This window comes from Lolium perenne, chromosome 7, assembly GCF_019359855.2.
Source record: "Lolium perenne isolate Kyuss_39 chromosome 7, Kyuss_2.0, whole genome shotgun sequence".
In the NCBI taxonomy this organism is placed as follows: domain Eukaryota; kingdom Viridiplantae; phylum Streptophyta; class Magnoliopsida; order Poales; family Poaceae; genus Lolium; species Lolium perenne.
The window spans coordinates 260,250,363-260,273,557 of NC_067250.2; the positions used below are offsets into that span (position 1 = coordinate 260,250,363).

Consider the following 23,195-nt stretch of genomic DNA (forward strand, 5'->3'; position numbering starts at 1 on the left):
TTCCCCCTATAACAGTGATTTGTTGTAGGAGTGTTTTTTTTTCTTCTTTTTCTCCACTTGGTTGTGGTTTTGTTCCTCACGGCACTAAAATTATTGTCCCAACTAGTCGTGGTTTTGTTCTATTTGGTTTACATATTTGTTCCTCCTGTAGATAAAGTTCGTTCCTTAGACGCTACAATTTGGTCCTTGTGGATGTCAACTATGTTCCACATTCACTAAAAAAAATTCATGAGTTTTTTCCCACCTTGTCAAAACTTTTGTTCCCCAAAAACTAACTTTTTGTTACATGATCCTTTCCTTTGGGTAGTTTGATTTATGTGTTGAACTATCTAATTTTAAAGCTGAAACTATCTAAATTTGGAATAAAAAAATAGTGGACACATCCTTGTTGAGCTGGGGCTGTGGGTGGTGCGGTCCTTGAGCTGGGGCTGTGGGTGGTGCGGCGTTGGGTGTATCGGACAAAGTGTCCGCCGACACATGTTCTACGCCCTCACATGCCCGACGCACCCAAAATGGAAAAAATCGAAACAAAAATGATACTCATTTTTTGGGGTGGGGGTATCGTTGGAGTTACCCTAATCAACAAAGCACAAAGGCAACGGCAATGAGCCCATTTATTAAGCTGTTGTACTAACATTCACTTCTGCTGATATACTGCTTCTCTACTACTAGAGTCGATTGTCTAATGCTAAACTGCAATACTTCTAGAGTTGCAATTTTAGGCTTAGTTTATTTACACAAATTTTCTAGCAATTGTTAATTAGAAAAATCAATGCCACATACCAGTGCACAGGCACGGATAGAAGGGGTACTAAAAGACTGAACTATATTTGCTTCCATCCCATTTGCTAGTACTTTACTTGGCAGCGTCAGGTGCCACTTGTGCAGAAATGAATTTCTTGCAAACATTAGTGAACCTACACCAGTTCATTAGCTGAAAGAACAGATAGACAACTTCGAGCCTGGGATGCACAAACACCGAGGAGGGTTAGGAGCACCACGTTGCTCACTTGAAACAGAATAGTCAGTTGCAAAACAAACAAAAAAATACCCAGTCAAATGTTCCCACAGGGCTTCAGCTTTAAAAGTTGTTCTTGCAGTTACAGAAGATCAGCCTCCCATGGACAATAAGAAGTTAACTACCGAGGCTATAATACGGCATGGGAACACAAACATTTGCTGTCCTAATCCAGCCTCTCTGACGAGATACATTAAACAAGAATAGCTCCTGATCCTAATTGTTGTGATGCACAGAGAAGAGGTGGTAAAATGTCAAACAAGTTCAGTATACCCTAAACATCTGATGATAGTGAACCAAATTGACAGAAGCAAAGCATGACACCTAAGACATGCTATGAAACAACAACAACAACAACCAAGCCTTTCAGTCCCAAACAAGTTGGGGTAGGCTAGAGTTGGAACCCATAAGATCTCGAAGCCAAGTCATGGTTCCGGAACGTGGATAGCTAACTTCCACGCACCCCTATCCATGGCTAAATCTTTGTCGATATTCCAAACCTTCAGGTCTCTCTTAACGGACTCCTCCCATGTCAAGTTTGGTCTACCACGACCCCTCTTAACATTCTCATCACGCTTTATCCGTCCGCTATGCACTGGCGCTTCCGGAGGCCTCCGTTGGATATGTCCAAACCATCTGAGACGATGTTGGACCAGCTTCTCTTCAATCGGTGCTACCCCAACTCTCTCCCGTATATCGTCGTTCCGTACCCGATCCTTTCTTGTGTGGCCACATATCCATCTCAACATGCGCATCTCTGCTACACTTAACTGTTGGATATGTCGTCTCTTCGTTGGCCAACACTCAGCGCCATACAACATCGCAGGTCGGATAGCTGTCCTATAAAACCTGCCTTTTAGCTTTTCTGGCACTCTCTTGTCACAGAGTACGCCAGAAGCTTGGCGCCACTTCATCCAACCAGCCTTGATTCGGTGGCCCACATCTTCATCGATATTGCCATCCTTCTGCAACATGGACCCCAAATATCGAAAAGTGTCTCTCTCCGGTACCACCTGCCCATCAAGGCTAACCTCTCCCTCCTCGTGCCTAGTAGAACTGAAACTGCACGTCATGTATTCAGTTTTAGTTCTACTAAGCCTAAAACCTTTCGATTCGAGAGTTCGCCTCCACAACTCTAACTTTCTATTAACCCCCGTTCGGCTATCATCGACTAGCACCATATCATCCGCAAAGAGCATACACCATGGGATGTCTCCTTGTATATCCCTTGTGACCTCATCCATCACCAAATCAAAAAGGTAAGGGCTCAAAGCTGACCCTTGGTGTAGCCCTATTCTAATTGAAAAGTCATCAGTGTCGCCATCGCTTGTTCGAACACTTGTCACAACATTATCATACATATCCTTGATGAGGGTAATGTACTTTATTGGGACTTTGTGTTTCTCCAAGGCCCACCACATGACATTCCGAGGTATCTTATCATAGGCCTTCTCCAAATCAATGAACACCATATGAAGGTCCTTCTTTTGCTCCTGTATCTCTCCATCAGCTGTCGTACCAAGAAGATGGCTTCCATGGTAGACCTCCCAGGCATGAAACCAAATTGGTTTTTGGTCACGCTTGTCAACCTTCTTAAGCGGTGCTCAATGACTCTCCCATAGCTTCATAGTATGGCTCATCAGCTTGATTCCACGGTAATTAGTACAACTTTGAACATCCCCCTTGTTCTTGAAGATTGGTACTAAAATACTCCGCCTCCATTCTTCGGGCATCTTGTTTGACCGAAAAATGAGGTTGAAAAGCTTAGTTAGCCATACTATCGATACGTCTCCAAGGCCTCTCCACGCCTCGATGGGGATACCATCAGGACCCATCGCCTTGCCGCCTTTCATCCTCCTTAACGCCTCCTTAACCTCAGACTCCTGGATACGTCGCACAAAGCACATGCTGGTTTCATCAAAAGAGTCGTCTAGCTCAATGGTAGAGCTCTCAGCCTCTCCATTGTAAAGGTTGTCAAAGTACTCCCGCCATCTACGCTTGATCGCCTCATCCTTCACAAGAAGCTGATCATCTCCGTCCTTGATGCATTTGACTTCGTTGACATCCCTCGTCTTCCTCTCCCTAAACTTGGCCATCTTATAGATGTCCCTTTAGCCTTCCTTCGTGTTTAAGCGTTGGTAGAGGTCCTCATATGCCCGACCCCTTGCTTCACTCACCGCCCGCTTTGCAGCCTTCTTCGCCACCTTGTACTTCTCCATGTTAGCTGCACTCCTGTCCAGATATAGGCATCTGAAACAGTCTTTTTTCTCCCTAATAACCTTCTGGACCTCATCGTTCCACCACCAGGTATCCTTAGCTTCCCTTCTACTTCCCTTAGTCACCCCAAACTCCTCTACGGCGACCTTCCGCAAGCAGGTCGCCATACTCGTCCACATCATGTTTGCATCGCCTCCTTCCTCCCAAGGACCCTCCTTAATAACCCTCTCCCTGAAAGCCTGGGATGCCTCACCCTTGAGCTTCCACCACTTTGTTCTAGCGACTTTGGCGCGCTTACCCCGCTGGACACGGATCCTAAAGCGAAAGTCAGCAACCACCAGCTTATGTTGAGGGACAACACTCTCTCCAGGTATCACCTTACAATCTATGCAGGCGCGTCTGTCTTCTCTTCTAGAGAGGACAAAATCAATCTGGCTAGAGTGTAGACCACTACTGAACGTCACTAGATGGGATTCTCTCTTCCTAAAGAGGGTGTTAGCTACGACCATGTCATAGGCTAGAGCGAAGCTCAGGACATCTTCTCCTTCTTGGTTCCTGATGCCATAGCCAAAGCCCCCATGCACCCTTTCAAAACCTGTGTTAGATGTACCCACATGGCCATTGAGGTCTCCTCCTATGAAGAGCTTCTCACCAATAGGTACCCTCCTAACCAAGTCCTCCAGGCCTTCCCAGAACTCCCTCTTGGTACTCTCATTGTGGCCTACTTGTGGGGCATACGCGCTGATAACATTGAGGACTAAGTCCCCAACAACCAGCTTGACAAGGATCATCCGGTCCCCTTGCCTCTTGACGTCCACAACTCCATCCTTGAGGCTCTTATTGACCAAGATGCCTACTCCATTTTTGTTTGAAGTTGTCCCCGTGTACCACAACTTGAAACTGGTATCCTCCACCTCCTTCGCCTTCTGTCCCTTCCATTTGGTCTCTTGGACACATAGGACATCAACACGCCTCCTCACCGCTGTATCAACTAACTCCCGTAACTTACCCGTCAGGGACCCTACGTTCCAGCTACCTAAGCGTATCCTCCTAGGCTCGGCTAACTTCCTTACCCTACGCACTCGTCGAGTCAAATGCGGAGACCCTTGCTCATTTTTCACTACACCGGGGCGTCGGTGCAGCGCGCCACTAAGGATGCGGCGACCCGATCCTTGCTCACTTATCACCGTATCCAGATCAAGATACGGCGCGCCACCAAGGGGGTGACGGCCCGGCCCTTGCCCATTTGACACCACACCCGGGTTCCGATGTGGCGCGTCGCTAAGAGGGTTACGCCCCAACGAGGTTCCTTTGGGTTTCATCTCCATAAGAGTGGCTGGGTTTTTTACGTTGGCTCGCCTCGCCTATCACAACCCTCCTCCTTTACCTGGGCTTGGGACCGGCTATGTTGAGACAATATAGGCGGAGTTTAAGACATGCTATGAAACATGCGCACTATATTCAGAAGCACATGGCTATTATAATACCAACACATGGATATTGGACAACACATGAAAAGTAACAATTGTTTCTGGATACTTCTTCTAGCTGAAAGAACATTTCATTAGCTGAAAGAAGAGACAACTTCAATTCCGGGATGCACAAACACTAAGGAGGGTCACTTTCAACAGAATCACCAGACGCCCTAAAGAAACACAATACCCAGTGAAATGTTCACACAGGGCTTCAGTTTTTAGAGTTGTCCTTAAAGCTACAGAATATGAGCTTCTGATGGACAATAAGAAGTTAACTAGCCAAGCTATCATATGGCATGGGATCACAAGCATTTCCCATCCTGATCCTGTCTACAAAAGCTGATACTCCCTCCGGTTCATATTAATTGACTCTAATATGGATGTATCTAGACACATTTTAGTTCTAGATACATCCATATTGAAGTCAATTAATATGAATCGGAGGGAGTACATTAAACAAGAACAAATCCTTATCCCAGTTTGACATACGATAATTTGAGGTTCAAATGGGCATACACAGCCCAGTTTCATAACCAGTAAAACGGGAGGAGCAAATTCTATAGCATCATGTCCAACAGTTAAAGTAAACAGTTTCGCGGTGTATGTAAGGTTTTCGGAAATACTTTTGTACACCCACGCATGGGTGTGGGTGTTTCTATCACCGTTCATTTATTCCTCGAGATTCATGCCCATCATGGTAGATAGAAAGATTCCTTTCTCTCTCCTCTTTTTATCCGAATCTTAAAGCACAATGAACGGTGACGGAAACACCCACACCCATGCGTGGGTGTACAAAATCCACTCTCGTAGGTTTTTGCTTTAGTTGAGATAGTTATATTGTGTGTCCACCCTGTTGCGGCAGGACATGTTCTTCAGTGCATGACCCTGGTGGTTTCCTCATGCTGATGCAGTGACTCCTGGGGTCTCCCGTGCTTTATGACACGAGGAAAAAACATGTCTTACAGAACTGGATGCCAATCAAGCTCAGTATAATCTGATCAGCTGATGATAATGAATGAAACAGAGGTGACACTCTACAGGACCAAAGCAAAGCAAACATAATGCCACAGAACATACGGTACAAAGCAGGTCTACGATTTTCAGATTTAGAACGAATATGAGTGTTAATTGTAAGACTAGAAAAATAATATACTAATACAGTACGTTAGCTAATATGATAAATAACACTACTAGTCTTTTCAACGGTTCTGCTAGCTTACATAGATACTTAAATTAACAATGGTAGTTGAAACCAAAAAAATGCCAAGTAATATGCTAATTGTAGTTGAAATCTGCCATGTCTAAACAGAATGGATGCCTCCAAATGTAAACCGTTTGATGTTGCAGCAGTGATTCAAATTTCAGAAACCAAATAATCGTTAATTATATCACCAATAATAATATAGAACGTTAGATGCCAAGATACATAACACAAGTCTTTCGGTAGTTCTGCCATCTTAGATACTTAAATGTACTCATGGTAGTTGAAACTTGAAAGTTGAAGCTTAAGCACTCCTAGATCTTGCACTACAACAGTCATGGATTTCCCAAAATGCTCTGATTGATCAAGTAAACCTAAAGTGAATGAACCAAGCGTTCAGTAACAAAAAGGGTCGTTGATGGAAAGGTTGGATGCTTTCTGCAAGTTCCGAGCAATGTCCATTTTAGGCGACACTATCAGCACTTCAGAGGCCCATGCTCGAAACTGTGGACACTCCAACTTGTCTATTATCTCATTCACCTCGATGGAAGAAGCAAAACTTCCTTTGAGCGGTACAAGCAGCAAAGACTCCAGCTGATGTGCATCCGTCGCAATGAACTTCAGGAATTCGAATTCATTTTGATGCCCTCTGAATTTGTGGAAAACCATCCTCTTGAGGTGCGATATCGAGCACTTAAGTGCACTGGCCTCCTGCCATAACTCAGCATGCTGCTCCCTAGTGACACCATAGTGAATCGCAGATGGATCATGCAGCGCAGACTGCAAATTGATACCAATTCATAAACATTTCAGTTTCATATAAGGATCATCATGCTGCTCACAATTTATATGGAGCCATTGAAAAAATGATTTACTGACTAAAGGAATAGGTGGAAACCTCGATATGCAGAGTGTCGATGTTGGGAAAGCATCTGAGGAAGCTGGCCAGCATCTTGACCTCTCGTAAGACACGGAAATTCACTCTCAAGGCCAATATCTTGAGACCTGGAACCACAACGCTTGGGCTCGCTACAGTGTCAGACTGCAATGCAATGCACAAAGACATCATGCTCATTAATTTTCAGACTAAAATGATTATGCCGTATGAACTGAAATGGATGGAATAATCTCGTATGGTGAGGAAGATGGAGAGAGAACCATACCCTGATCACATTACCAGCGATCTGCAGCGTGTGAACTCTTGGCTCCAGGTAGCCCAGAACCCGCAGGTTGGGTGCGAAAGCTATGCTGATCCTCCCACCATCATCACCTCCAGCAGCAGACTGCTCCTTCAAGATGAGGCTTTCCAAGACCGGAGCGTCCGTCACTTCAAACTGCTCCACCCCGGAAAGCCCAAGGACCACGGACCGGAGGCTTTGGCTGCGGAGATGGAAGCGCTTGCCCTTGTGGTAATTCCAAAATGCTCCACTCCGGAAAGCCCAAGGACCACGCACCGTAAGGGTCTCCAGAACGGGGCTGAAAGCCAGCAATGTGTCCAGGTCCTCTTTGCTAATGTAAATATTTATCAATTCGAGCACCCGGAGCTGAGGAAGAATGATGTCCGCGCCGCCGGAGAGGTCGCCGGGGAACTCCCACAAGGCCAGGGAGAGGCATCGGAGCGACGCGCAGCGGAGGATCTCGGCCGGAAGGCGCGCGGGGTACGGCTGGACCTTGCCGACCTTGTTGTGGAGGGCGAGTTCCTGCAGGGTGCCCTTGCCGGCGAGGAGGCGCGGCCACGTAGGGTCCAGGGAGGCGAACCTGCAGTGACGGAGGCGGACGGTGCGGAAGGGGCCCGGATGCTCTTCCAGGAACCGAGCGACGGCGGAAGTGGCACGCGCGGGCACGGGGAGGTGGCCATCGTCGATGGCGAGCGGGGTGGAGCGCCACAGCTGGCGCCAGCGGGCGGCGAGGACGGAGGTGCGGGCGGCGTCCGTGAAGGGGAGATGGGCGATGATTTGGTGGAGGAGATCGTCGTGGAGGCCGTTGAGTCGGTCCTTGCCGCCGTGGCCGGCGGCGGCGCCGTCGGCCATGGTGGCGCGAGGGTTTTGGTTGGATTTTTGTTAGCCGGAGGCACAAGTCGATCGGAGTCAGTTTCTCACGGCCCATCAAGCGTCCAGCGAATTTTTTGAGAAGTGGGAAGGGTGTTTTATGGTGGCGCTGTATGGGCTGGCCCATTAAATGTTTTTTCTGTCTTCATTTGTTTAAGTAAGTTCAGAGCGAGCCGTTTTTTTTTCTAAAAAAGCTATCAGTGGGTTCAAAAAAAACCATCCTCAATCGGAAGCCACCACTCTATGTACTCGGTAGAGGAGGGGATGCCATGCGGAGACTTCTGCGGCGATGCTGCAGCCAGCTATGTCGGTGTTGGAGGGAGCGCTAGTTTGTGAGCTAGGGAGAACGCCGGTGGACAGAGAGGTGAATTGTCGGCCGACGCTAGCAGCGATGGAGAGGGCGAGTTCCTCGGTGCCCATGGCGGCAAGGAGGCACGAACACTTAGGGCCCAGGGAGATGAACCTGCGCTAACGCAGGCGTACCTTGCGAAGGGGCCTGGGTGGTCAGCGAGGAATCGGGCTACGATGGAAGTGGCATGCGCGGACACGGGGAGTTGGGCATCATCGATGAAGAGTGGGGCGCTAGGGAAACAGCCGATTTGGATGTTCCTTCCGGGCCTGCCCTAAGGGTGCTTTAAAATCCAGTTCATCCAATAAGGCGAAGGACACCGGGCAACCAAATGACCCATTTTTGTCTCCCCCCATGCGAACCAAAGTGAGTGCGGCCTACCAAATTTGTCCTACATGCATCATTAAATATATTTTCATATGATATCTATATTAAACTGTTGTTAGATTCATTTACCAGTTTGATCAAACTTTGCTTCGATTGACATTTAGAAAAAAGTCTTATTCATTGAAACGGATGTAGTACAAGTTCTATAACGCCAGCCGTTTCATCCCTCCCACCGGATGATTTTCTTTTATAATTTTTACTATCTTCTTTTTTTTTCTTCTTTTTTGTGTTCTAAATTTATCTTCCTGTGGTTCTTTTGTGAGCTACCTTTATGTTTTATTTTTCTTATTTTTTTCTAAATTTGTGTTTCATCTAGTTTAGGTAGTTGTTATTTTCGTATTTTGTTCCACGTGTTAATAGTAAATTTTATTTCTCTTGCAGGTGTAAATTGTTCCTTGTGCTTCAGCAATATGGCCCTATTTTATTTTGCTTTGACATATTTCCCCCTATAACAGTGATTTCTTCTAGGAGTGTTTTTTTTTTCTTCTTTTGCTCCACTTGGTTGTGGTTTTGTTCCTCAGGGCACTAAAATTATTGTCCCAACTAAAATTATCTTCAGTCTCATTCATCTTGTCAGTCGAGGAAGTATTTTCTTGTTGCAACACAACGTGCAAAGACTGCAGCTCCTTGGCATTCATGGCGACGAACTTGAGGAACTGGAATTCGTTCTGATCCCCTCGGAATTTGTGGATGACCATCTTCCTGACGTGCGATCTCAAGCATTCAACCAGACTGGCCTCCTCCCAGAACCTGGCATGAATCTCCCCACAGGGTTCATTGGCAACTACAGAAAAACCATGCACGGCAGACTGCAAAATGCGAACCAATTAGTGACCATTTCAGTAACATATAGTATGGATCATGCTGCTAACGACTGATGTTGCCACTGAGAAATGATCGACTGACTGAAGAAAACTGTCAGCTACCTCGATGTGCAGCGTGTCAACGTTGGGGAAGCATCTGAGGAAGCTGGCCAGCGTCCTGACCTCCGAGAGGACATCGAAATTTACCGTCACCGCCAGTATCTTGACGCTTGGAATCACAGCGCTTGTGCTCGCCATTGTGTTACGCTGCAATGCAACCAAGACAGGTAGACATCATTATTCATGTCATGATGGACGGATGGGGCCAATTTATGATGGATGGACCAATTTACAAGGATGGAATAATTTTGGGAGATTGCAATGAGGTGCACCGAAAAGCAACAGCATCATAACTCAAATGACTGCTTCAAGATCACAGAGTAGAACATTCATGATGAATGGATCATTGTGGACGGAACATTTTCAAGTTGAGAGAGAGATCAGAGCTGGAGAGATATGGCCATACCTGGATGACGATGTCGCCGATCTGCAGCCTGTGAGCTCTTGTATTCAGGTGTCCGAGCACCCGCAGGTTGGCTGCATGACCACCAATCTTGACCCTTACTACAACACCATCATCGCGCGGCGGCAGAAACAAGATGAGGCGCTCCAGGAGCGGCGCGTCCACCACCGCGAAGTCCTCCACCATCCACAGCCCAACCAGCGCGCAGTGGAGGCTTGGGCTGCGGAGACGGACGTGCGCGGGTCCTGTGCTGCTGAGATGAAGGGTCTTCAGCGCGGGACAGGCAGCGACGAGGTGCTCCAGGTCCAGGTCGCTTATGACGACCATTATCAAGGTGAGGGAGCGGAGGTGGGGAAGCGAGATGTTGGCGCCGCGGGAGAGGTCCCAGTAGCCCAGCGAGAGCTCCTTGAGCGTGCCGCAGCGGAGGATGCCCTCGGGGATGCACGGGAAGGGGTCGACCTGGTTCGGGGAGATCGAGCTTCTGGGTGTCCTTGGCGGCGAGGACGAGCGGCCAGCCGGGGAGCTCACGGTCGAGGGAGGCGAGCCTGCAGTCGTGGAGGACGACGGTGCGGAAGTGGCCTGGGTGCTCGGCGAGGACTCGCGGGACCACGGCGTCGCGCGCGGGCTCGGGGAGGTCGGCGTCGCGGAGGACGAGCGGGGTGGAGCTCCAGAGGTTGCGCCAGCGCCTGGCGAGGGCGGCGGTTTGGGCGGCTTCCGTGACGGGGAGGTGCTGGGTGATGATTTTGTGGAGAAGGTCGTCGCTGAGGGCGCTGAGGCGGTCCCGCCGGCGGCCGGCAGCGGAGAGGGGGGCGGCACCGTCGGCCATGGCGGCGAGGCGAGGCGAGGGTTTGGTTTGATTTTGGTGGAAATGGAGCGGTCGAGACTGACCTGGAATGTTCTAGCGGATGTTTTCGACTTTCTCTAGTCCTTAGAGCATCCCCACTCGTTGGCGCTCCCCACGCCCAAATCCGGCGAATTTTTCGTCCGGATTGAAGGAAGATTTGGCGTGGGGAGGAGTAGTTTCCCAGTCGTGTGCTCCCCAAGCGGCGTTTCTCGGGGAAAAAGAGGATGGCTCGGGGAATCCGGACGAAAGAGGAGACACGTGGGCGTGGGCGGTTGGTTTAGCTTCGTCCGGAGTCCCCGAGCGCGCCCCGGGGGGCCGGGGATGGCGTGGGCTCGCCGGATGGATGAAGGGTCAAATCCGGACGAAAACGAGGAACCGGGGGCGCGACTGGGACGAATTTCGCCGTCCGGATGGAAAAAACGTCGCTCGGGGGCCTCGTCGGGGGACGAGTGGAGATGCTCTTATAGCCGGAGGAGGCGAGGAGCTGCGAAAAAATGAAATGGTGTCATTTGTTTAAGCCGCTGAGTTAACTTCTGAACATTATTCTGCTATAAAACTAACAAAGAAACTGATAACGAACATTGTGTCTAATCGTGGTACGTGTTGTTGGCCTCTCACGATACTTGTTTTACTCCCTCCGTCCATAAATAGATGACAAAGATTTATTTAAATTCAGATGTATCTATACATTAAATCGTGTCTAGATACATTCAAATTTAGACAAACTTTTGGCATCTATTTATGGACAGAGGTAGTATTTTAATTAGTGCATCTTCAGCAGCTCGCCGCACAGGCATATTGAGCTGCGTCGCCCCTTGAGGCCGCAGTACTGCTGCCCTTGGTCCTCGCTACTGGCTGACACCACGTCTGCAGCACCGCCTTCCTTGGGCGGCGACATCGCTGCACGCGGTCACCTTTGTTGTCTTCCGCTTACAGAATTTCCATGGTACCAGCGCGCCGCCTCTCTCGACGCCTCTCGAGACATCCGCGTAAGGTCTTCATCACGCCATCAGGTTCTTCCTCGCCTACTTTAAGTATCGTCGTTGCGTCTTCATAGGTAACATGCATGACCACTTCTAGTCATCGCATGGCTCGCCCACGACCTCTATAGTCGAGGCGCCCAATGTCGTTGCTTAGTATCACCCAAAGAACGTTGTGTGCATCAATAGGGTTTCCTGTTTTAACCCAAACATTGCAGCAATCCTCTGAAAGTCGCGATCACAATTGTCTGAGCGTGAGAAACTTCCATAGACTGTGATGTTTGTCCCGTTGCTCCCAGGCATTTTCAGCTTGAGGTATGTGTAGTGCGGTACAGCCATGAACTTGGCATAAGCTGGTCTTCCGAGTATAGCGTGATACTGTGATTCCCAGTTCACGACTTCAAACTGGATCTTTTCCTTCCTGAAGTTGTCGGGTTTGCCAAAAACGACGTTCAGGTAAACTTTGCCAAGAGAGTACGCCGATGAAGTGGGGAGAACCCCATGAAAACAGGTGTATGTATCTTCTAGCATAGTCATGGTGATCCCCATACTTTTGATTGTGTCGACGAATATCAGGTTTAGTCCGCTTCCACCATCCATGAAGACTTTGCTCATCTTGAACCCCCCGATTTGCGCCTCGACTACTAAGGCAGCGTGTCCTGGTTTTGGTATGGTCATAGGGTGATCTGCTCGGCTGAACGTAATATTCTGAGACGACCGCTCAACATACTCAGGGATGTTCGCCATGATACTTTCTGCCAGATTGATTTCTCGGGTGAGCTTCTTCATTTCTCTTCTTGAAACACCTGTCCTGTGGATCATGCTCATCTGCCCACGTGGTGGTGGAAACGCCTCATTGGGTTGAGGCTGAGCCTGCTGGACCTGGTGCTGCGATGGGGGTGGTGGTGGTGGCGGCGGCGGCTGTTGCTGTTGCTGGATGAGTTTCTGCATGTCAATGAACTGCCTACAATCTCTGAGCAGGTGGCTTGACTTTGTTTTGTTGTCCTTACAATCGACGTACGAGTGCAAGTAGCAAGGAGCGTTGATCTGCTCGGCAAAGGGTAGCTCGGGAGTCCTCTGTGGTCATGGTTTGTAGTTGCCGCGGTTTCTAGAGTTGTTCCAATTGCCGTCCTGCCGATCGTCTCGTCTGTCGTCGTACCGATCGTCCTGCCGATCAGAGTATCCTGCGGCTACCAGGTTACTATCGTCGTAACTACGGTTTTTTCTTTTTTTGTGGCGATCCCTTCGTCCACCCGAGTCGTGCTTCGGTTGGTCGTCGTCTTCGTCGTCACTGCGCTGTCGCGGCCTTCGTACGTTGTCCTCGCCATCAGCCCAGCTGTTGGCGATTTCCATTAACTTGGTTATAGTTTTTGGTTTTTTGCGCCCAAGTTCCTCTATGTAGGTTTCACGTCGGATGCCATCGCTGAAAGCATCGATTTCTCTGTCGACAGAGACATCTTCGGCAGCGTTTAAAAGCTTGGTGAATCTCCCGATGTATGCACGCATCGATTCCTTCTGCTTCTGCTGGCAATGCCGTAATTCCTCAATGCCGACGGGCCTTTTGTATGTTGCTTGGAAGTTGGCAACAAAAGCGTCTACTAGGTCGTCCAATGATTTGATGGAACCCTTCGGCAGGCCTCTTAGCCAAGCTCGTGCTGAATCCTTCAGGTAAAGCTGCAAGCATTGCATTGCCGCTATCTGATTTCCTTTGTGCAGAATCACAGTCTGCAAGTAGTCGTCTATCCAGGACCTCGGCCCCTACTGTCCATCGTATTTGGCGGCGTCAGTAGGGGTGGGCTTGAACTTTTTGGGTGGCATCGCCTCGCGGATTTTGTAGCTTAAGCAATCGGCCCCCCTTAACTCGACGTCGTTCTCCTGGCTTTCATCCGAAGAATCAATGTCATATTCCTCCCTAGCGGCGCGTCGTCGTCTTGCTTTGTCGATTCTACTCTGGGTGATCTCATCTCGAGAATCTCTCGCACGGTGCTTTCAGCCGCTGGCCTGTAACGTGGTCTTTTCCTTCCGCGGTACCAGGTTGTCTCCCAATATTGCGAGACTTTCTAGGGCACCCCGATGGGCTTGGGCCATAGAACCTTCAGGGCGTTGATTGATGAGGTATGCTGCGAGATTGGCAGTCGCTCCCGCGACAGTTTTTGGCCGTGGCATGCCCGTGGTGTCCGTGGTCATGAAGGACTTGGTCAGATTCGACGTTATTTCTCTGGCGTCGTTTTCCGAAAGTCTGGATAACCTTGATCGGTGCTTGCCTGCTCCTTGAGTGCTTCGAGAGGCGCTTCCTCGTGAGCCCCTCCGTCGTTCACTAGATTGGTCTGCGGCGGATAGGCGTCTCTCAAGAGAGGCTTGCTCTTTCGATAGGCGTTCCCGGTTTTTCTCCAGTATAGAGCGATAAGCGTTGAGGGTTCCAACCGAGGTTCCTGCGGGGAGTGGTGTGTTGTTAAGCACGGCTGCCTTGGCTGTTGCCCACTCTTCCTCTGCGATGGTGTAATTGCTGTTATTGTTACTGGCGCTGTTTCCAAAACTTGCTCGTCTCCGTCTGCTGGAGCGGGGGGTGTGATCTCCATCTCCCCTGTTCCTTGTGTTTCCTGTGTTATTGGCGACATAAACCTGGTGGTGTGCCATTTTCCGGGTGGCACCTTGGACGATGTTGTCGACACTGTCCTCTCCCGACGAATACTGGGCGTTGCAGATGAACGGTGTGTAGCTTGATCCTAGCCCGTGCCTGGTATCGCAGTTCAAGCAGTAGTACGAGGTCATCTCCAAAGATGTGGGATTATCGGATCCAACCGACATTGAAGACGTTGAACGAGGGCTTGACGAAGGCGAGTTCGTTTAGTCCGCCAGACCAGCCGAAAGGTCGACTGATGACGACGTGCCTAGACCTGCCGATCTGGAGGCAAGTGGTTCTAGCAGTCGAAGGACTCCTTCCGAGTTGACGTTGTAGTGGACGTTGCCGAAGGTCATCTCCATGTTTCCTTGTAGATCAGAAAAGGTCGAGCGAGAAGAGTCGTTGTGCGGGGTGAATTCATAGGAGCTGAATCGAATCGGGCTTCCTAGACTTGGCGATGATGGCGTCGATGAAGCTGCTGATGACATGACTGGATCTTCTGATGACCGATCTTGTGCCGACAGGCTTCCCACAGACGGCGCCAATTGTCGAGGGTACTCCTCGGCAATGCCCTCCGATTGGGGCTTAGGGTTGATGGAATCCTGTAGGCTAACACGAGACATCGGTTCACAGACAAGCGGGGAGAGCAATTTACCCAGGTTCGGGGCCCTCGATGAGGTAAAACCCTTACGTCCTGTCTGTCTGATCTTGATTATGAGAATATTGGGTTACAATGGGGTGCCGAAGGTTTCGGCTGTGTGCTCGTCGAGAGGCTAAGTGCTACGACGACCTAGCTCTAGACTTCTGGTGGCTAAGATTGCTATGATTGAACGTGTCCCTCGGCAGCCCCTCTCCTGGCCTTTATATAGGAGGCCAGGTCTCAAGAGATCCAACCGGGTACGACTAGGTTTACAATAGTCCTAGCTCTAAACTTTCCTTGTTCGGCTTCTCCTTTGTCTTGTCCGTCAAGGAATCTTCTGCTGCGTCGTCCAAGTGGCCCGCCTTGCCATCGAGTACCTTTATGGACCTCCAATTAGATTGTGCAGGATAGGGCGATGTCGGTTACCCGAAGGGTAATGCCCACGTCACTAATAATATTCCTTCTTGTGATTATCCATATTTCTTAGCAATCTCAGCAGCTTTCAATTACATAAGCAAAGTGTCATTGACATTCATACTTGTGCTCATAACAGGAGTATTTTTGATATTTTCCATTTTCTAAAATAAAGGTGCTTAAAAGTAAACTAGCAATGCAAACAAGAATAAAAGCTTAGCGCTACGCTCCCCGACAACAGCGCTAGAAAAGTATCTTGATAACCCCCCAAGTGCAGGGGATCACCGCAGTACAATTCGATGAGTGTCGAATCTACGAGGAGCTGAAGGTAAACTATCTATTCTCTAAAGCCCTATAACCCACTTATATGGCCTTGTATGCAAAGCAAAGATCTAAGGTGTGTGTGTGTGTGTGTGTGGAGATTTTACAATGTGTGCTGAAATTAAAATGCAAGAAGTAAAATGCAAGACAAGTAAAGTGCAATAAAGTAAAATGCAATGAGATGAAGTGAAGTGAAGTACTGGAGTAATTCAAGAGAGCAAGTGTTCAGGCAAATTGCTATTTCATTTGTGTGGTTGTCACAATTAGTGAAGCTCATTATAGTCTTTTTGGTGCTTCTTCTAGAGAGGAAACATAGATAGGTGCAACCATAAGCATGTGCAAATACACCCCTTATGATGGATTCTAGAGCCATTTTCATGTGCAAGTATAGAATCATTTAAGACATAAATGTCCCATCATAGCCATTAGTTTAAAGGTCCCATAATTGCCTCCCCCCTTAACATGCATCTAAGAATCGGGATCGGGTTTCTGTCGCTCCCACTATCCCTCATCATGTCAACATGCAACGGTGATAACCTTATGCATCCCCTTGACATATGTATGCACTCATATATCAATAGTTCAATATATAAGACCATCATAGAAGATAATAAATATTTATATGCAGCTAACAACAAACTATATAAAAATTATCATGAACAATTCACTACTCAAACAACAACATAAAAATACAATAGATCATGTAAAAACAATATATTACTCCCTCCGTTCCTTTATATAGTGCCTATAGATTTTCGGTATTTGTTTCAGAATATAAGGTTGTAGCTTAGCTTTTTTTCAATTACCCCTCCCCCAGCTCCCAAATCGTTCAGCTCCAAAAAATTGTTATGCTAAATTAGAAAGATATGGATTTACCAAATTTTACGTTGATCTCAAATCGTTCAGCGAGAGGTCTTGTGTAAAAAATACTCTTGCGCTAATTTCCGTGCCAAAAAACAATAGGCACTATAGAATGGAACAGAGGGAGTACATCATATATCATGTTTGCCAAGAGATTACAGAGGGGGATGATGAAGAGTTGTTGTAGATGAAAATGTGCAGCCCGTGGAGGAGATGGCAGTGAAAATCCACGTGGCAGCGGCCACAGGAGGCGGCGACGCCCCAGCGAAGGTAGGAGGGCGGCGCCGGCAGCAAGAGGGTGGCGGCTGCCCTTGGGAGCTGCGGCCCCTTGCCCCTTCTTCTTCCTTGAACTTGGTGCTAGTATAGAGGAGGTTTCCTCCCTCCTTGGCAGCTGCCAAGGAGGAGGATTTTCATCATAATGGATGGGGGCCTCCAAAACAAGGGTTTCCCCTCAATATATAGAGGTGGAGATGCAAACTTGGCCATTGGATTGATGCTCCTTTGATCCAAGGGTTCTTGGGCACCTCTAGAACCTTTCTAGGACTCCCCTTTGTACTTTATGAGTCCATAAAATCGTGTCTTGGCCGAATCCATCAAATATATCAAGAGTTTATGTCAATCACGTCACCAATTTTCGGGTTCCAAAACTGCCTCTGTACCCAGTAATATCGCGACCACGAGAGCATTCGGACTTTGATTGGGGCTTTATTTATGTCAAATTAAAGATATGGAAATTCCCCACAACTTTGTCAATCGGCAGTTTTTCATTTGACGCTATCTTCGGGATCCCCAGTGCCGTCTTTGAAAATAGTACTGCACGGACAGATTTCAGGAAACTTCAGATTTCACCATAATGATCGGTTTCCATCCATATCGCCTATTTTCTACACAAGATAGTTTAAAACAAGAAATTATGCACTTTTGCAACTTTTAACAGGTTAGTTCCAATAAATATAATAAAATTACAATATAATAAAGACTTTAGTGCAATAAACTACAATGTTCATATATGCATTTTACATGCATCATGCGTCGTCAGGGAAAGTCGTCAGGGAAAGTTGGGCGCCATTAACATAGGTAGACGACGGGGTTTTAGACTTCCGTATCACTGACGCGTTGGATCCGCCACTTCTCGCCTCGCTTCTCGCAGTGTTTGACGTGTCCGAAAAATACCCTGTGAACCAGAGATAGACTCGAGACCGCCGGGCACCATATTAAGAGCATCTCCAGCCGCGTCCCCCAAACCGTCCCCCAAACCGCGCCGGATTGAGCGTTTGGGGGACGTGTTTTGTTCGTGCCGCGTTTGGGGGACGTCGCTCCCCAGCCGCGTCCCCCAAACGCCGCCCCCAAACATTTAAAATAATTTTTTAACACATAAACCATTTATATCAAATGTAGCATATGAAAAAAAATGTTTTCGAGGATTGTTTTCAAATTAAATTACAACAAATAATAAAACAAGTAATCAAATATAATAAAAAGGGCTAGATGATACATCAAGGTGCCACGGTATTTCCTTTGATCCTCCATAAATGCTCAACGAGATCAGCTTGAAGTTGCTCATGCACATTGCTGTCACGGATCTCTGCGTGCATGGCGAGAAAATCAGCAAAATCTGCAGGCAACTCATGATCAACCTCCGCGAGAGGGCCTTGACACTCATAGGGACCAACATGTGACCTAACATGATTCTTGCGGTCATCCTCGATGATCATGTTGTGCATGATCACACAAGCCTGCATCACCTCCCACATTTGGTCGTGAGACCAGCTTAGAGCAGGGTACCGGACAATGGCAAATTGTGCTTGAAGCACACCAAATGCCCGCTCGACATCCTTCCTGCAAGCCTCCTGTCGTGTAGCAAAGTGATAATTCTTCGGACTGATGGATTCGAGATTGTTTTGACAAAAGTGGCCCATTTTGGATATATACCATCGGCTAGATAATAGCCTTTGGTATATTGGTGGCCATTGATCTCATAGTTGCATGGTGGAGCATGCCCTTCCACTAGTCTGCTGAGCACCGGAGACCGCTGCAACACGTTGATGTCATTGTGTGATCCCGCCATGCCAAAGAAAGAATGCCAAATCCACAGGCCATAATCTGCCACAGCTTCAAGCACCACACTGCAATATCCATGACGCCCTTTGTATATACCTTGCCAAGCAAACGGGCAGTTCTTCCATGCCCAGTGCATGCAATCGATGCTTCCAAGCATTCCAGGAAATCATCTGGCAGCATTTTGTGCCATGATCCTTGCAGTCTCTTCCTCAGTTGGCCCTCTCAAGTAGTATTTGCCAAACTTTCCCACCACAGCTCGGCAAAACTTGTACATGCACTCAATAGCAGTAGACTCACTCATGCGAAGGTAGTCGTCCTGTGTATCGGCAGGTGCTCCGTATGCAAGCATCCTCATGGCGGCGGTGCACTTCTGAATGGATGAGAACCCGAGAACGCCTACAGCGTCGACCTTGAGCTTGAAGTAGGGGTCGAACTCTCGAACGCCGTGGAGGATATTCATGAACGAGGCCCTTGCTCATCTGTCTGCACGGCGCCGAAAATTGTCGGCATGTGTTGCCCCGTCGGCGAAGTAGTCGTTGTGCGGCATGGCATGCCCCTCCATCCTCTGCCGGCTTCGACTTCCTTCTTCCCGGCCTTGATCCTCCGCGGCGCGGCTCTCTTCCTCTTCTCCGCCTCGGCGTCAAGCATGTCCTGGAGGGACGCGATGATCGGCAAATGCTCCCGCAGTCGTCGTCGAACGCTTGCTCGTCCTCCGGCGACGGGGCAACCATCTCATCGTCGGCGTCCATGGCTAAAGCAAAATCAATGGTTAAAATTGCGCCGAGGCGTACGACGCAACAAACGGCGACCAATCGCGCCTACTGGCAAGTCGTCGAGCACCTTCGTGCGCGGAGGTGGGGCGGATTTGACGGCGCGTTCGGGAGGCGGCGACGGCGGCGCGGCGGCGGCACGACCGGCGGGAGCCCCACCGCGACAACGGTGCCGACTCGCGGCACGTATCGACGCCCAAACGGCCGGGAAATCCAGCGGCGGCGGTGGGGTGGGAGGCGCGGGAAGGAAGGAGCGACGAGAAAAGAGGCGCGAACCAACGGTTTATGCAAATAGTCGCCGACATGTGGGAGCCCGCCTCGCTTTTCGTTGTGTCCAGCGTCCCCGGAGCGTCCCCTGTGGGACGGGGACGGGCTCGGGGCGCCGGACACCGTATCGGGCCGCGCCGGACAAAAATGGGCTTTGGGGGACACGGCTGGAACGCTTTTTTTGTCCGGCGCGCCCCAAATCCCTTTAGGGGACGCTTTGGGGGACGCGACTGGAGATGCTCTAAGTCGCACTCTTTGGGACACACAGCTAGGTCGTTTTAGAGGACGTGGTTCAAGATGCTCTAAAATCCAGCCCGGCCACGAGCACGTGTACTTTGCTTTTTTTTGGAAACTCAGTCAAGACGTGAAGGTGACACTCGCCACACTACCATCGTCCATCCGCCTGCGGGCGGGCCCCACGACACCACATCCTTCCAGAAACATCCACACCACTCTGCACTCCATTGTCTCTCCACTGCCGTCACTCTGCGCCACCCACCATCCCACTCGTGACTCGTGCAACACAACACGCCGCGCCGCGCCGCCCGGGATCCCATCGCCAAATCTCCGTCTCCATCCCTCCCGAACCCATCGCCGTCCATGGCGTCCTCGCCCTCCGCCGCCGTCCACTGCGCGAGAAGTACCCTGTCGCCGCCCTCCTCCCACCCGCGCCGCGCGCCGGCACCCGCTTCACTCGTCGTGGCGCCGCGGCGGCTGCGGAGGGGCGCGGCGGTGGTGGCGGCGGCGCTCGGGGACATGCGCCCGGCGATCGACGAGAACCCGGAGGGCGTGCTGTCGGGCGAGTGGCCCGACAACTTCTCCCTCGTCAGCTACGAGGACCTCCGCAAGTACCTCGAGTCCCAGATCGTCTCCACCGACAAGGTTGCCTTCCCTTCCCTTTCTTGCTCACGACCTCTTTCCTCCTAGCTCGCCTTCCCGGTCCGGCTCTTGTGTTCCTCGAATCTGATGGTTGAATTGCTCTGCCTTGGCAGATGAGCCCGACGGCGAAGCTCAGCGAGGTCATGTCGCGCCCGGTGGAGGTGGCCATGGCGGACCAGAAGCTGGCCGAGATCGACGCGCTCTTCGCCACGCAGTCCGGATTGCCCGTGCTCGACGGCGAGGGCAGGTGCATCGGGGTCGTCTCCAAGAAAGACAAGGCCAAGGCCTCCAATGGGGCAAGTGCTTCAGTGTCCATCCTTTTTTTTTGCATGTCCCCCATTACCTGCAATTGCAACTATCCGAGTAATCGAATGCGGACGATACAAGTGTATGCGTTTGATAATGATAGATCTGCCTGCTTTGTTTCATCTGTTAAAAATGCAGGATGCAGGATTCAGTTGTATGGTTCACCCACCGTTAGATTCAGAGTATCACTAGTGGACTTTTCTGTTTATGTTGCATGCTCAAGCATCAAGTGTTCAAGTCCCTTGAGTTGGTTCCCCAAATATTCGAGGGTTACATTAGATTGAGTAAACCTCTAAGAACAGCCTTGAATGCATATTAAAACTGTTAGTACCATGAATTTCACTTCGAGATGACTGAATATTGCGGCGATTCATGGGGCAAGCGGGACAGTTTTTTATAATCAATCAGCTCGGGTTTGGGCTATGTTAATTTCAGCTTGGTATGATCAGGATATGTGCATAGAAGACCAATACTCTGTACAGTTTCCGCCTTTCCGGTACCCGGTCTCTGACGATGTTGATCTTTTCTTGCTTGCTCTTATGATGCAGTTGGACTCGACCGTTGCAGAAGTCATGTCATCTCCTGCGATAACTCTGACGCTTGACAAGACTGTCTTGGGTAACTTTCTCTTGCATCTGCCCTACAGCCTGCATTCCTAAACCACGCTTAAACACAAAGTGTTATCGCGGTAACATGTGCTCATGTCCTTCTTTGCAACTTGTTACTTGAGCAGAAGCTGCGGCACTAATGCTGAAGCATAAAGTTCACAGGATACCAGTTGTGAATGAACAGCTGCAAGTGATTGGTAAGAATTTTTATGCCCCTCCTTTCATATAGCTCATTTCTGAAAAAATATGTAGCTGTGGCCATTTACTTGCATATGTAAGTTTGAGTTGTCATAATTGATACTGGCTGCAATGTAGTTTCTATGAAACCTACGTTCATGTTATGTCCTACCATGGTCTGTAAAAGTATTGTTTAGAACCTTTGATTGAAGCTGCTTGCATCGAAAGTTGCACTAAAAATACTTGGTCTCTGCAAGTTGGATGGGAACCCACCGGTCTCCAGCGCTACTTGTATGAACAATGCATTTCACATTTTAATTTTGTTTCTGCTTTATCGAGCATCATGTTTCCTGAACATTGAACTAGCGGCAGAATCTTCCTGGCTTCCTGCGGGTTTCAGCTGAAAAGTGCCCAAGTTTGCCACACTGCCCTTAACAAAGTTTCACCCGTAAACAGAACACTTAAAATTCGAATGAGTCTTCAACTGTAGCTGTGTAAACATTATTTTCCTTGCGGTAACAGGAGCTCTCTTCTAACCAACACGTTTTATTTCCAACATTCAGGGATTGTCACGCGCACAGACGTGTTCCAGGCTTTGGAGGAGGCCAATAAGGCGTAAGATCCTCCCTGTTCTCCGCAGGCCATCCATCCTCCTCCCTGTACATTTCAACGACGCGTCGTAGCTCAACGGGGTGCCACTCATGTACATGAATAATCCTAGCAGTATAATATGGACATATATGCTGAGGCCTTCCTGTATATATGGCCGGCGAGGGCTCGGTATAGTGGTATACCATGTTTCTGTCTGTATGAGCTTTATGCTGTGTTGTGGATCCCTGACATCTTGAGTAGTCGTTTAACATGGCTGTCCTGTCCTTGCTCTGTTTTGTCATGAACTTGTGAGATATTTGTTCCGTTAACTGCATTGTCTGTCTCTTTTGTTACGAGCTGAAGATATGGCTGATCGATGCTCTCTGCAGTCATCTTTGGAGTACCAGGTTTACAATCACCAAAATTATGTCCTCTGTTCTGGAACCATTTTTCTACAACTGCAAGTTAAAGCAAAATCTCTGATGATTGTTGAAGCTATGGGCTATTCGAACCTGGTTATAAATTCAGATTGTGTTGAAATTATTGATGTGATGAAGAATGGAGGCCACAGACAGGGAGTATGAAGATTGCTTGTTTCTTTGTAGAGAGTTTAATGACGTGATTTTAGAACAGTGTCCTAGGGAGTCAAATTTTGCAGCGCATGTTCTAGCTAGAGAGGCGGTGGATTATTTCCAAATATAGAAGGATGGTCCACCTAAGTTTATCGTTGATGTAATTGCAAACAATGTATATGTGTTTCCAAAATTAATATAATCCGCCGTGGTGGCTTTTCCTCAAAAAAAGAAGTTAGAACAAATCTGGGGGATGGTAA

General features: G+C 48.9%; 3 protein-coding genes and 1 pseudogene across 3 annotated transcripts; 1 reads left to right on the plus strand and 3 right to left on the minus strand.

Annotated features, from left to right (window-relative positions):
* Positions 1–3,129: 3,129 nt before the first annotated feature.
* LOC127313071 (uncharacterized) lies at positions 3,130–4,609 on the minus strand. The gene has a single exon (XM_051343606.2). It carries the CDS (start codon positions 4,561–4,563, stop codon positions 3,130–3,132), a length of 1,434 nt encoding a protein of 477 aa, XP_051199566.1. The 5' UTR covers positions 4,564–4,609.
* A 1,476-nt stretch (positions 4,610–6,085) lies between these two features.
* Positions 6,086–7,966, minus strand: LOC127315324 (F-box/FBD/LRR-repeat protein At1g51370). Its single transcript, XM_051345821.2, has 3 exons — positions 7,075–7,966; positions 6,810–6,953; positions 6,086–6,691 (listed from the first exon to the last, which is right to left on the minus strand). Exons 1-3 carry the CDS (start codon positions 7,939–7,941, stop codon positions 6,308–6,310), a joined length of 1,395 nt encoding a protein of 464 aa, XP_051201781.1. The 5' UTR covers positions 7,942–7,966; the 3' UTR covers positions 6,086–6,307.
* Positions 7,967–8,920: 954 nt separating this feature from the next.
* Positions 8,921–10,899, minus strand: LOC127313070 (putative F-box/FBD/LRR-repeat protein At5g52460; annotated as a pseudogene).
* Positions 10,900–20,271: 9,372 nt separating this feature from the next.
* On the plus strand, positions 20,272–22,692 carry LOC127313069 (uncharacterized). Its single transcript, XM_051343602.2, has 5 exons — positions 20,272–20,684; positions 20,795–20,977; positions 21,536–21,605; positions 21,721–21,792; positions 22,336–22,692. Exons 1-5 carry the CDS (start codon positions 20,403–20,405, stop codon positions 22,389–22,391), a joined length of 663 nt encoding a protein of 220 aa, XP_051199562.1. The 5' UTR covers positions 20,272–20,402; the 3' UTR covers positions 22,392–22,692.
* The last annotated feature ends 503 nt before the right edge of the window (positions 22,693–23,195 follow it).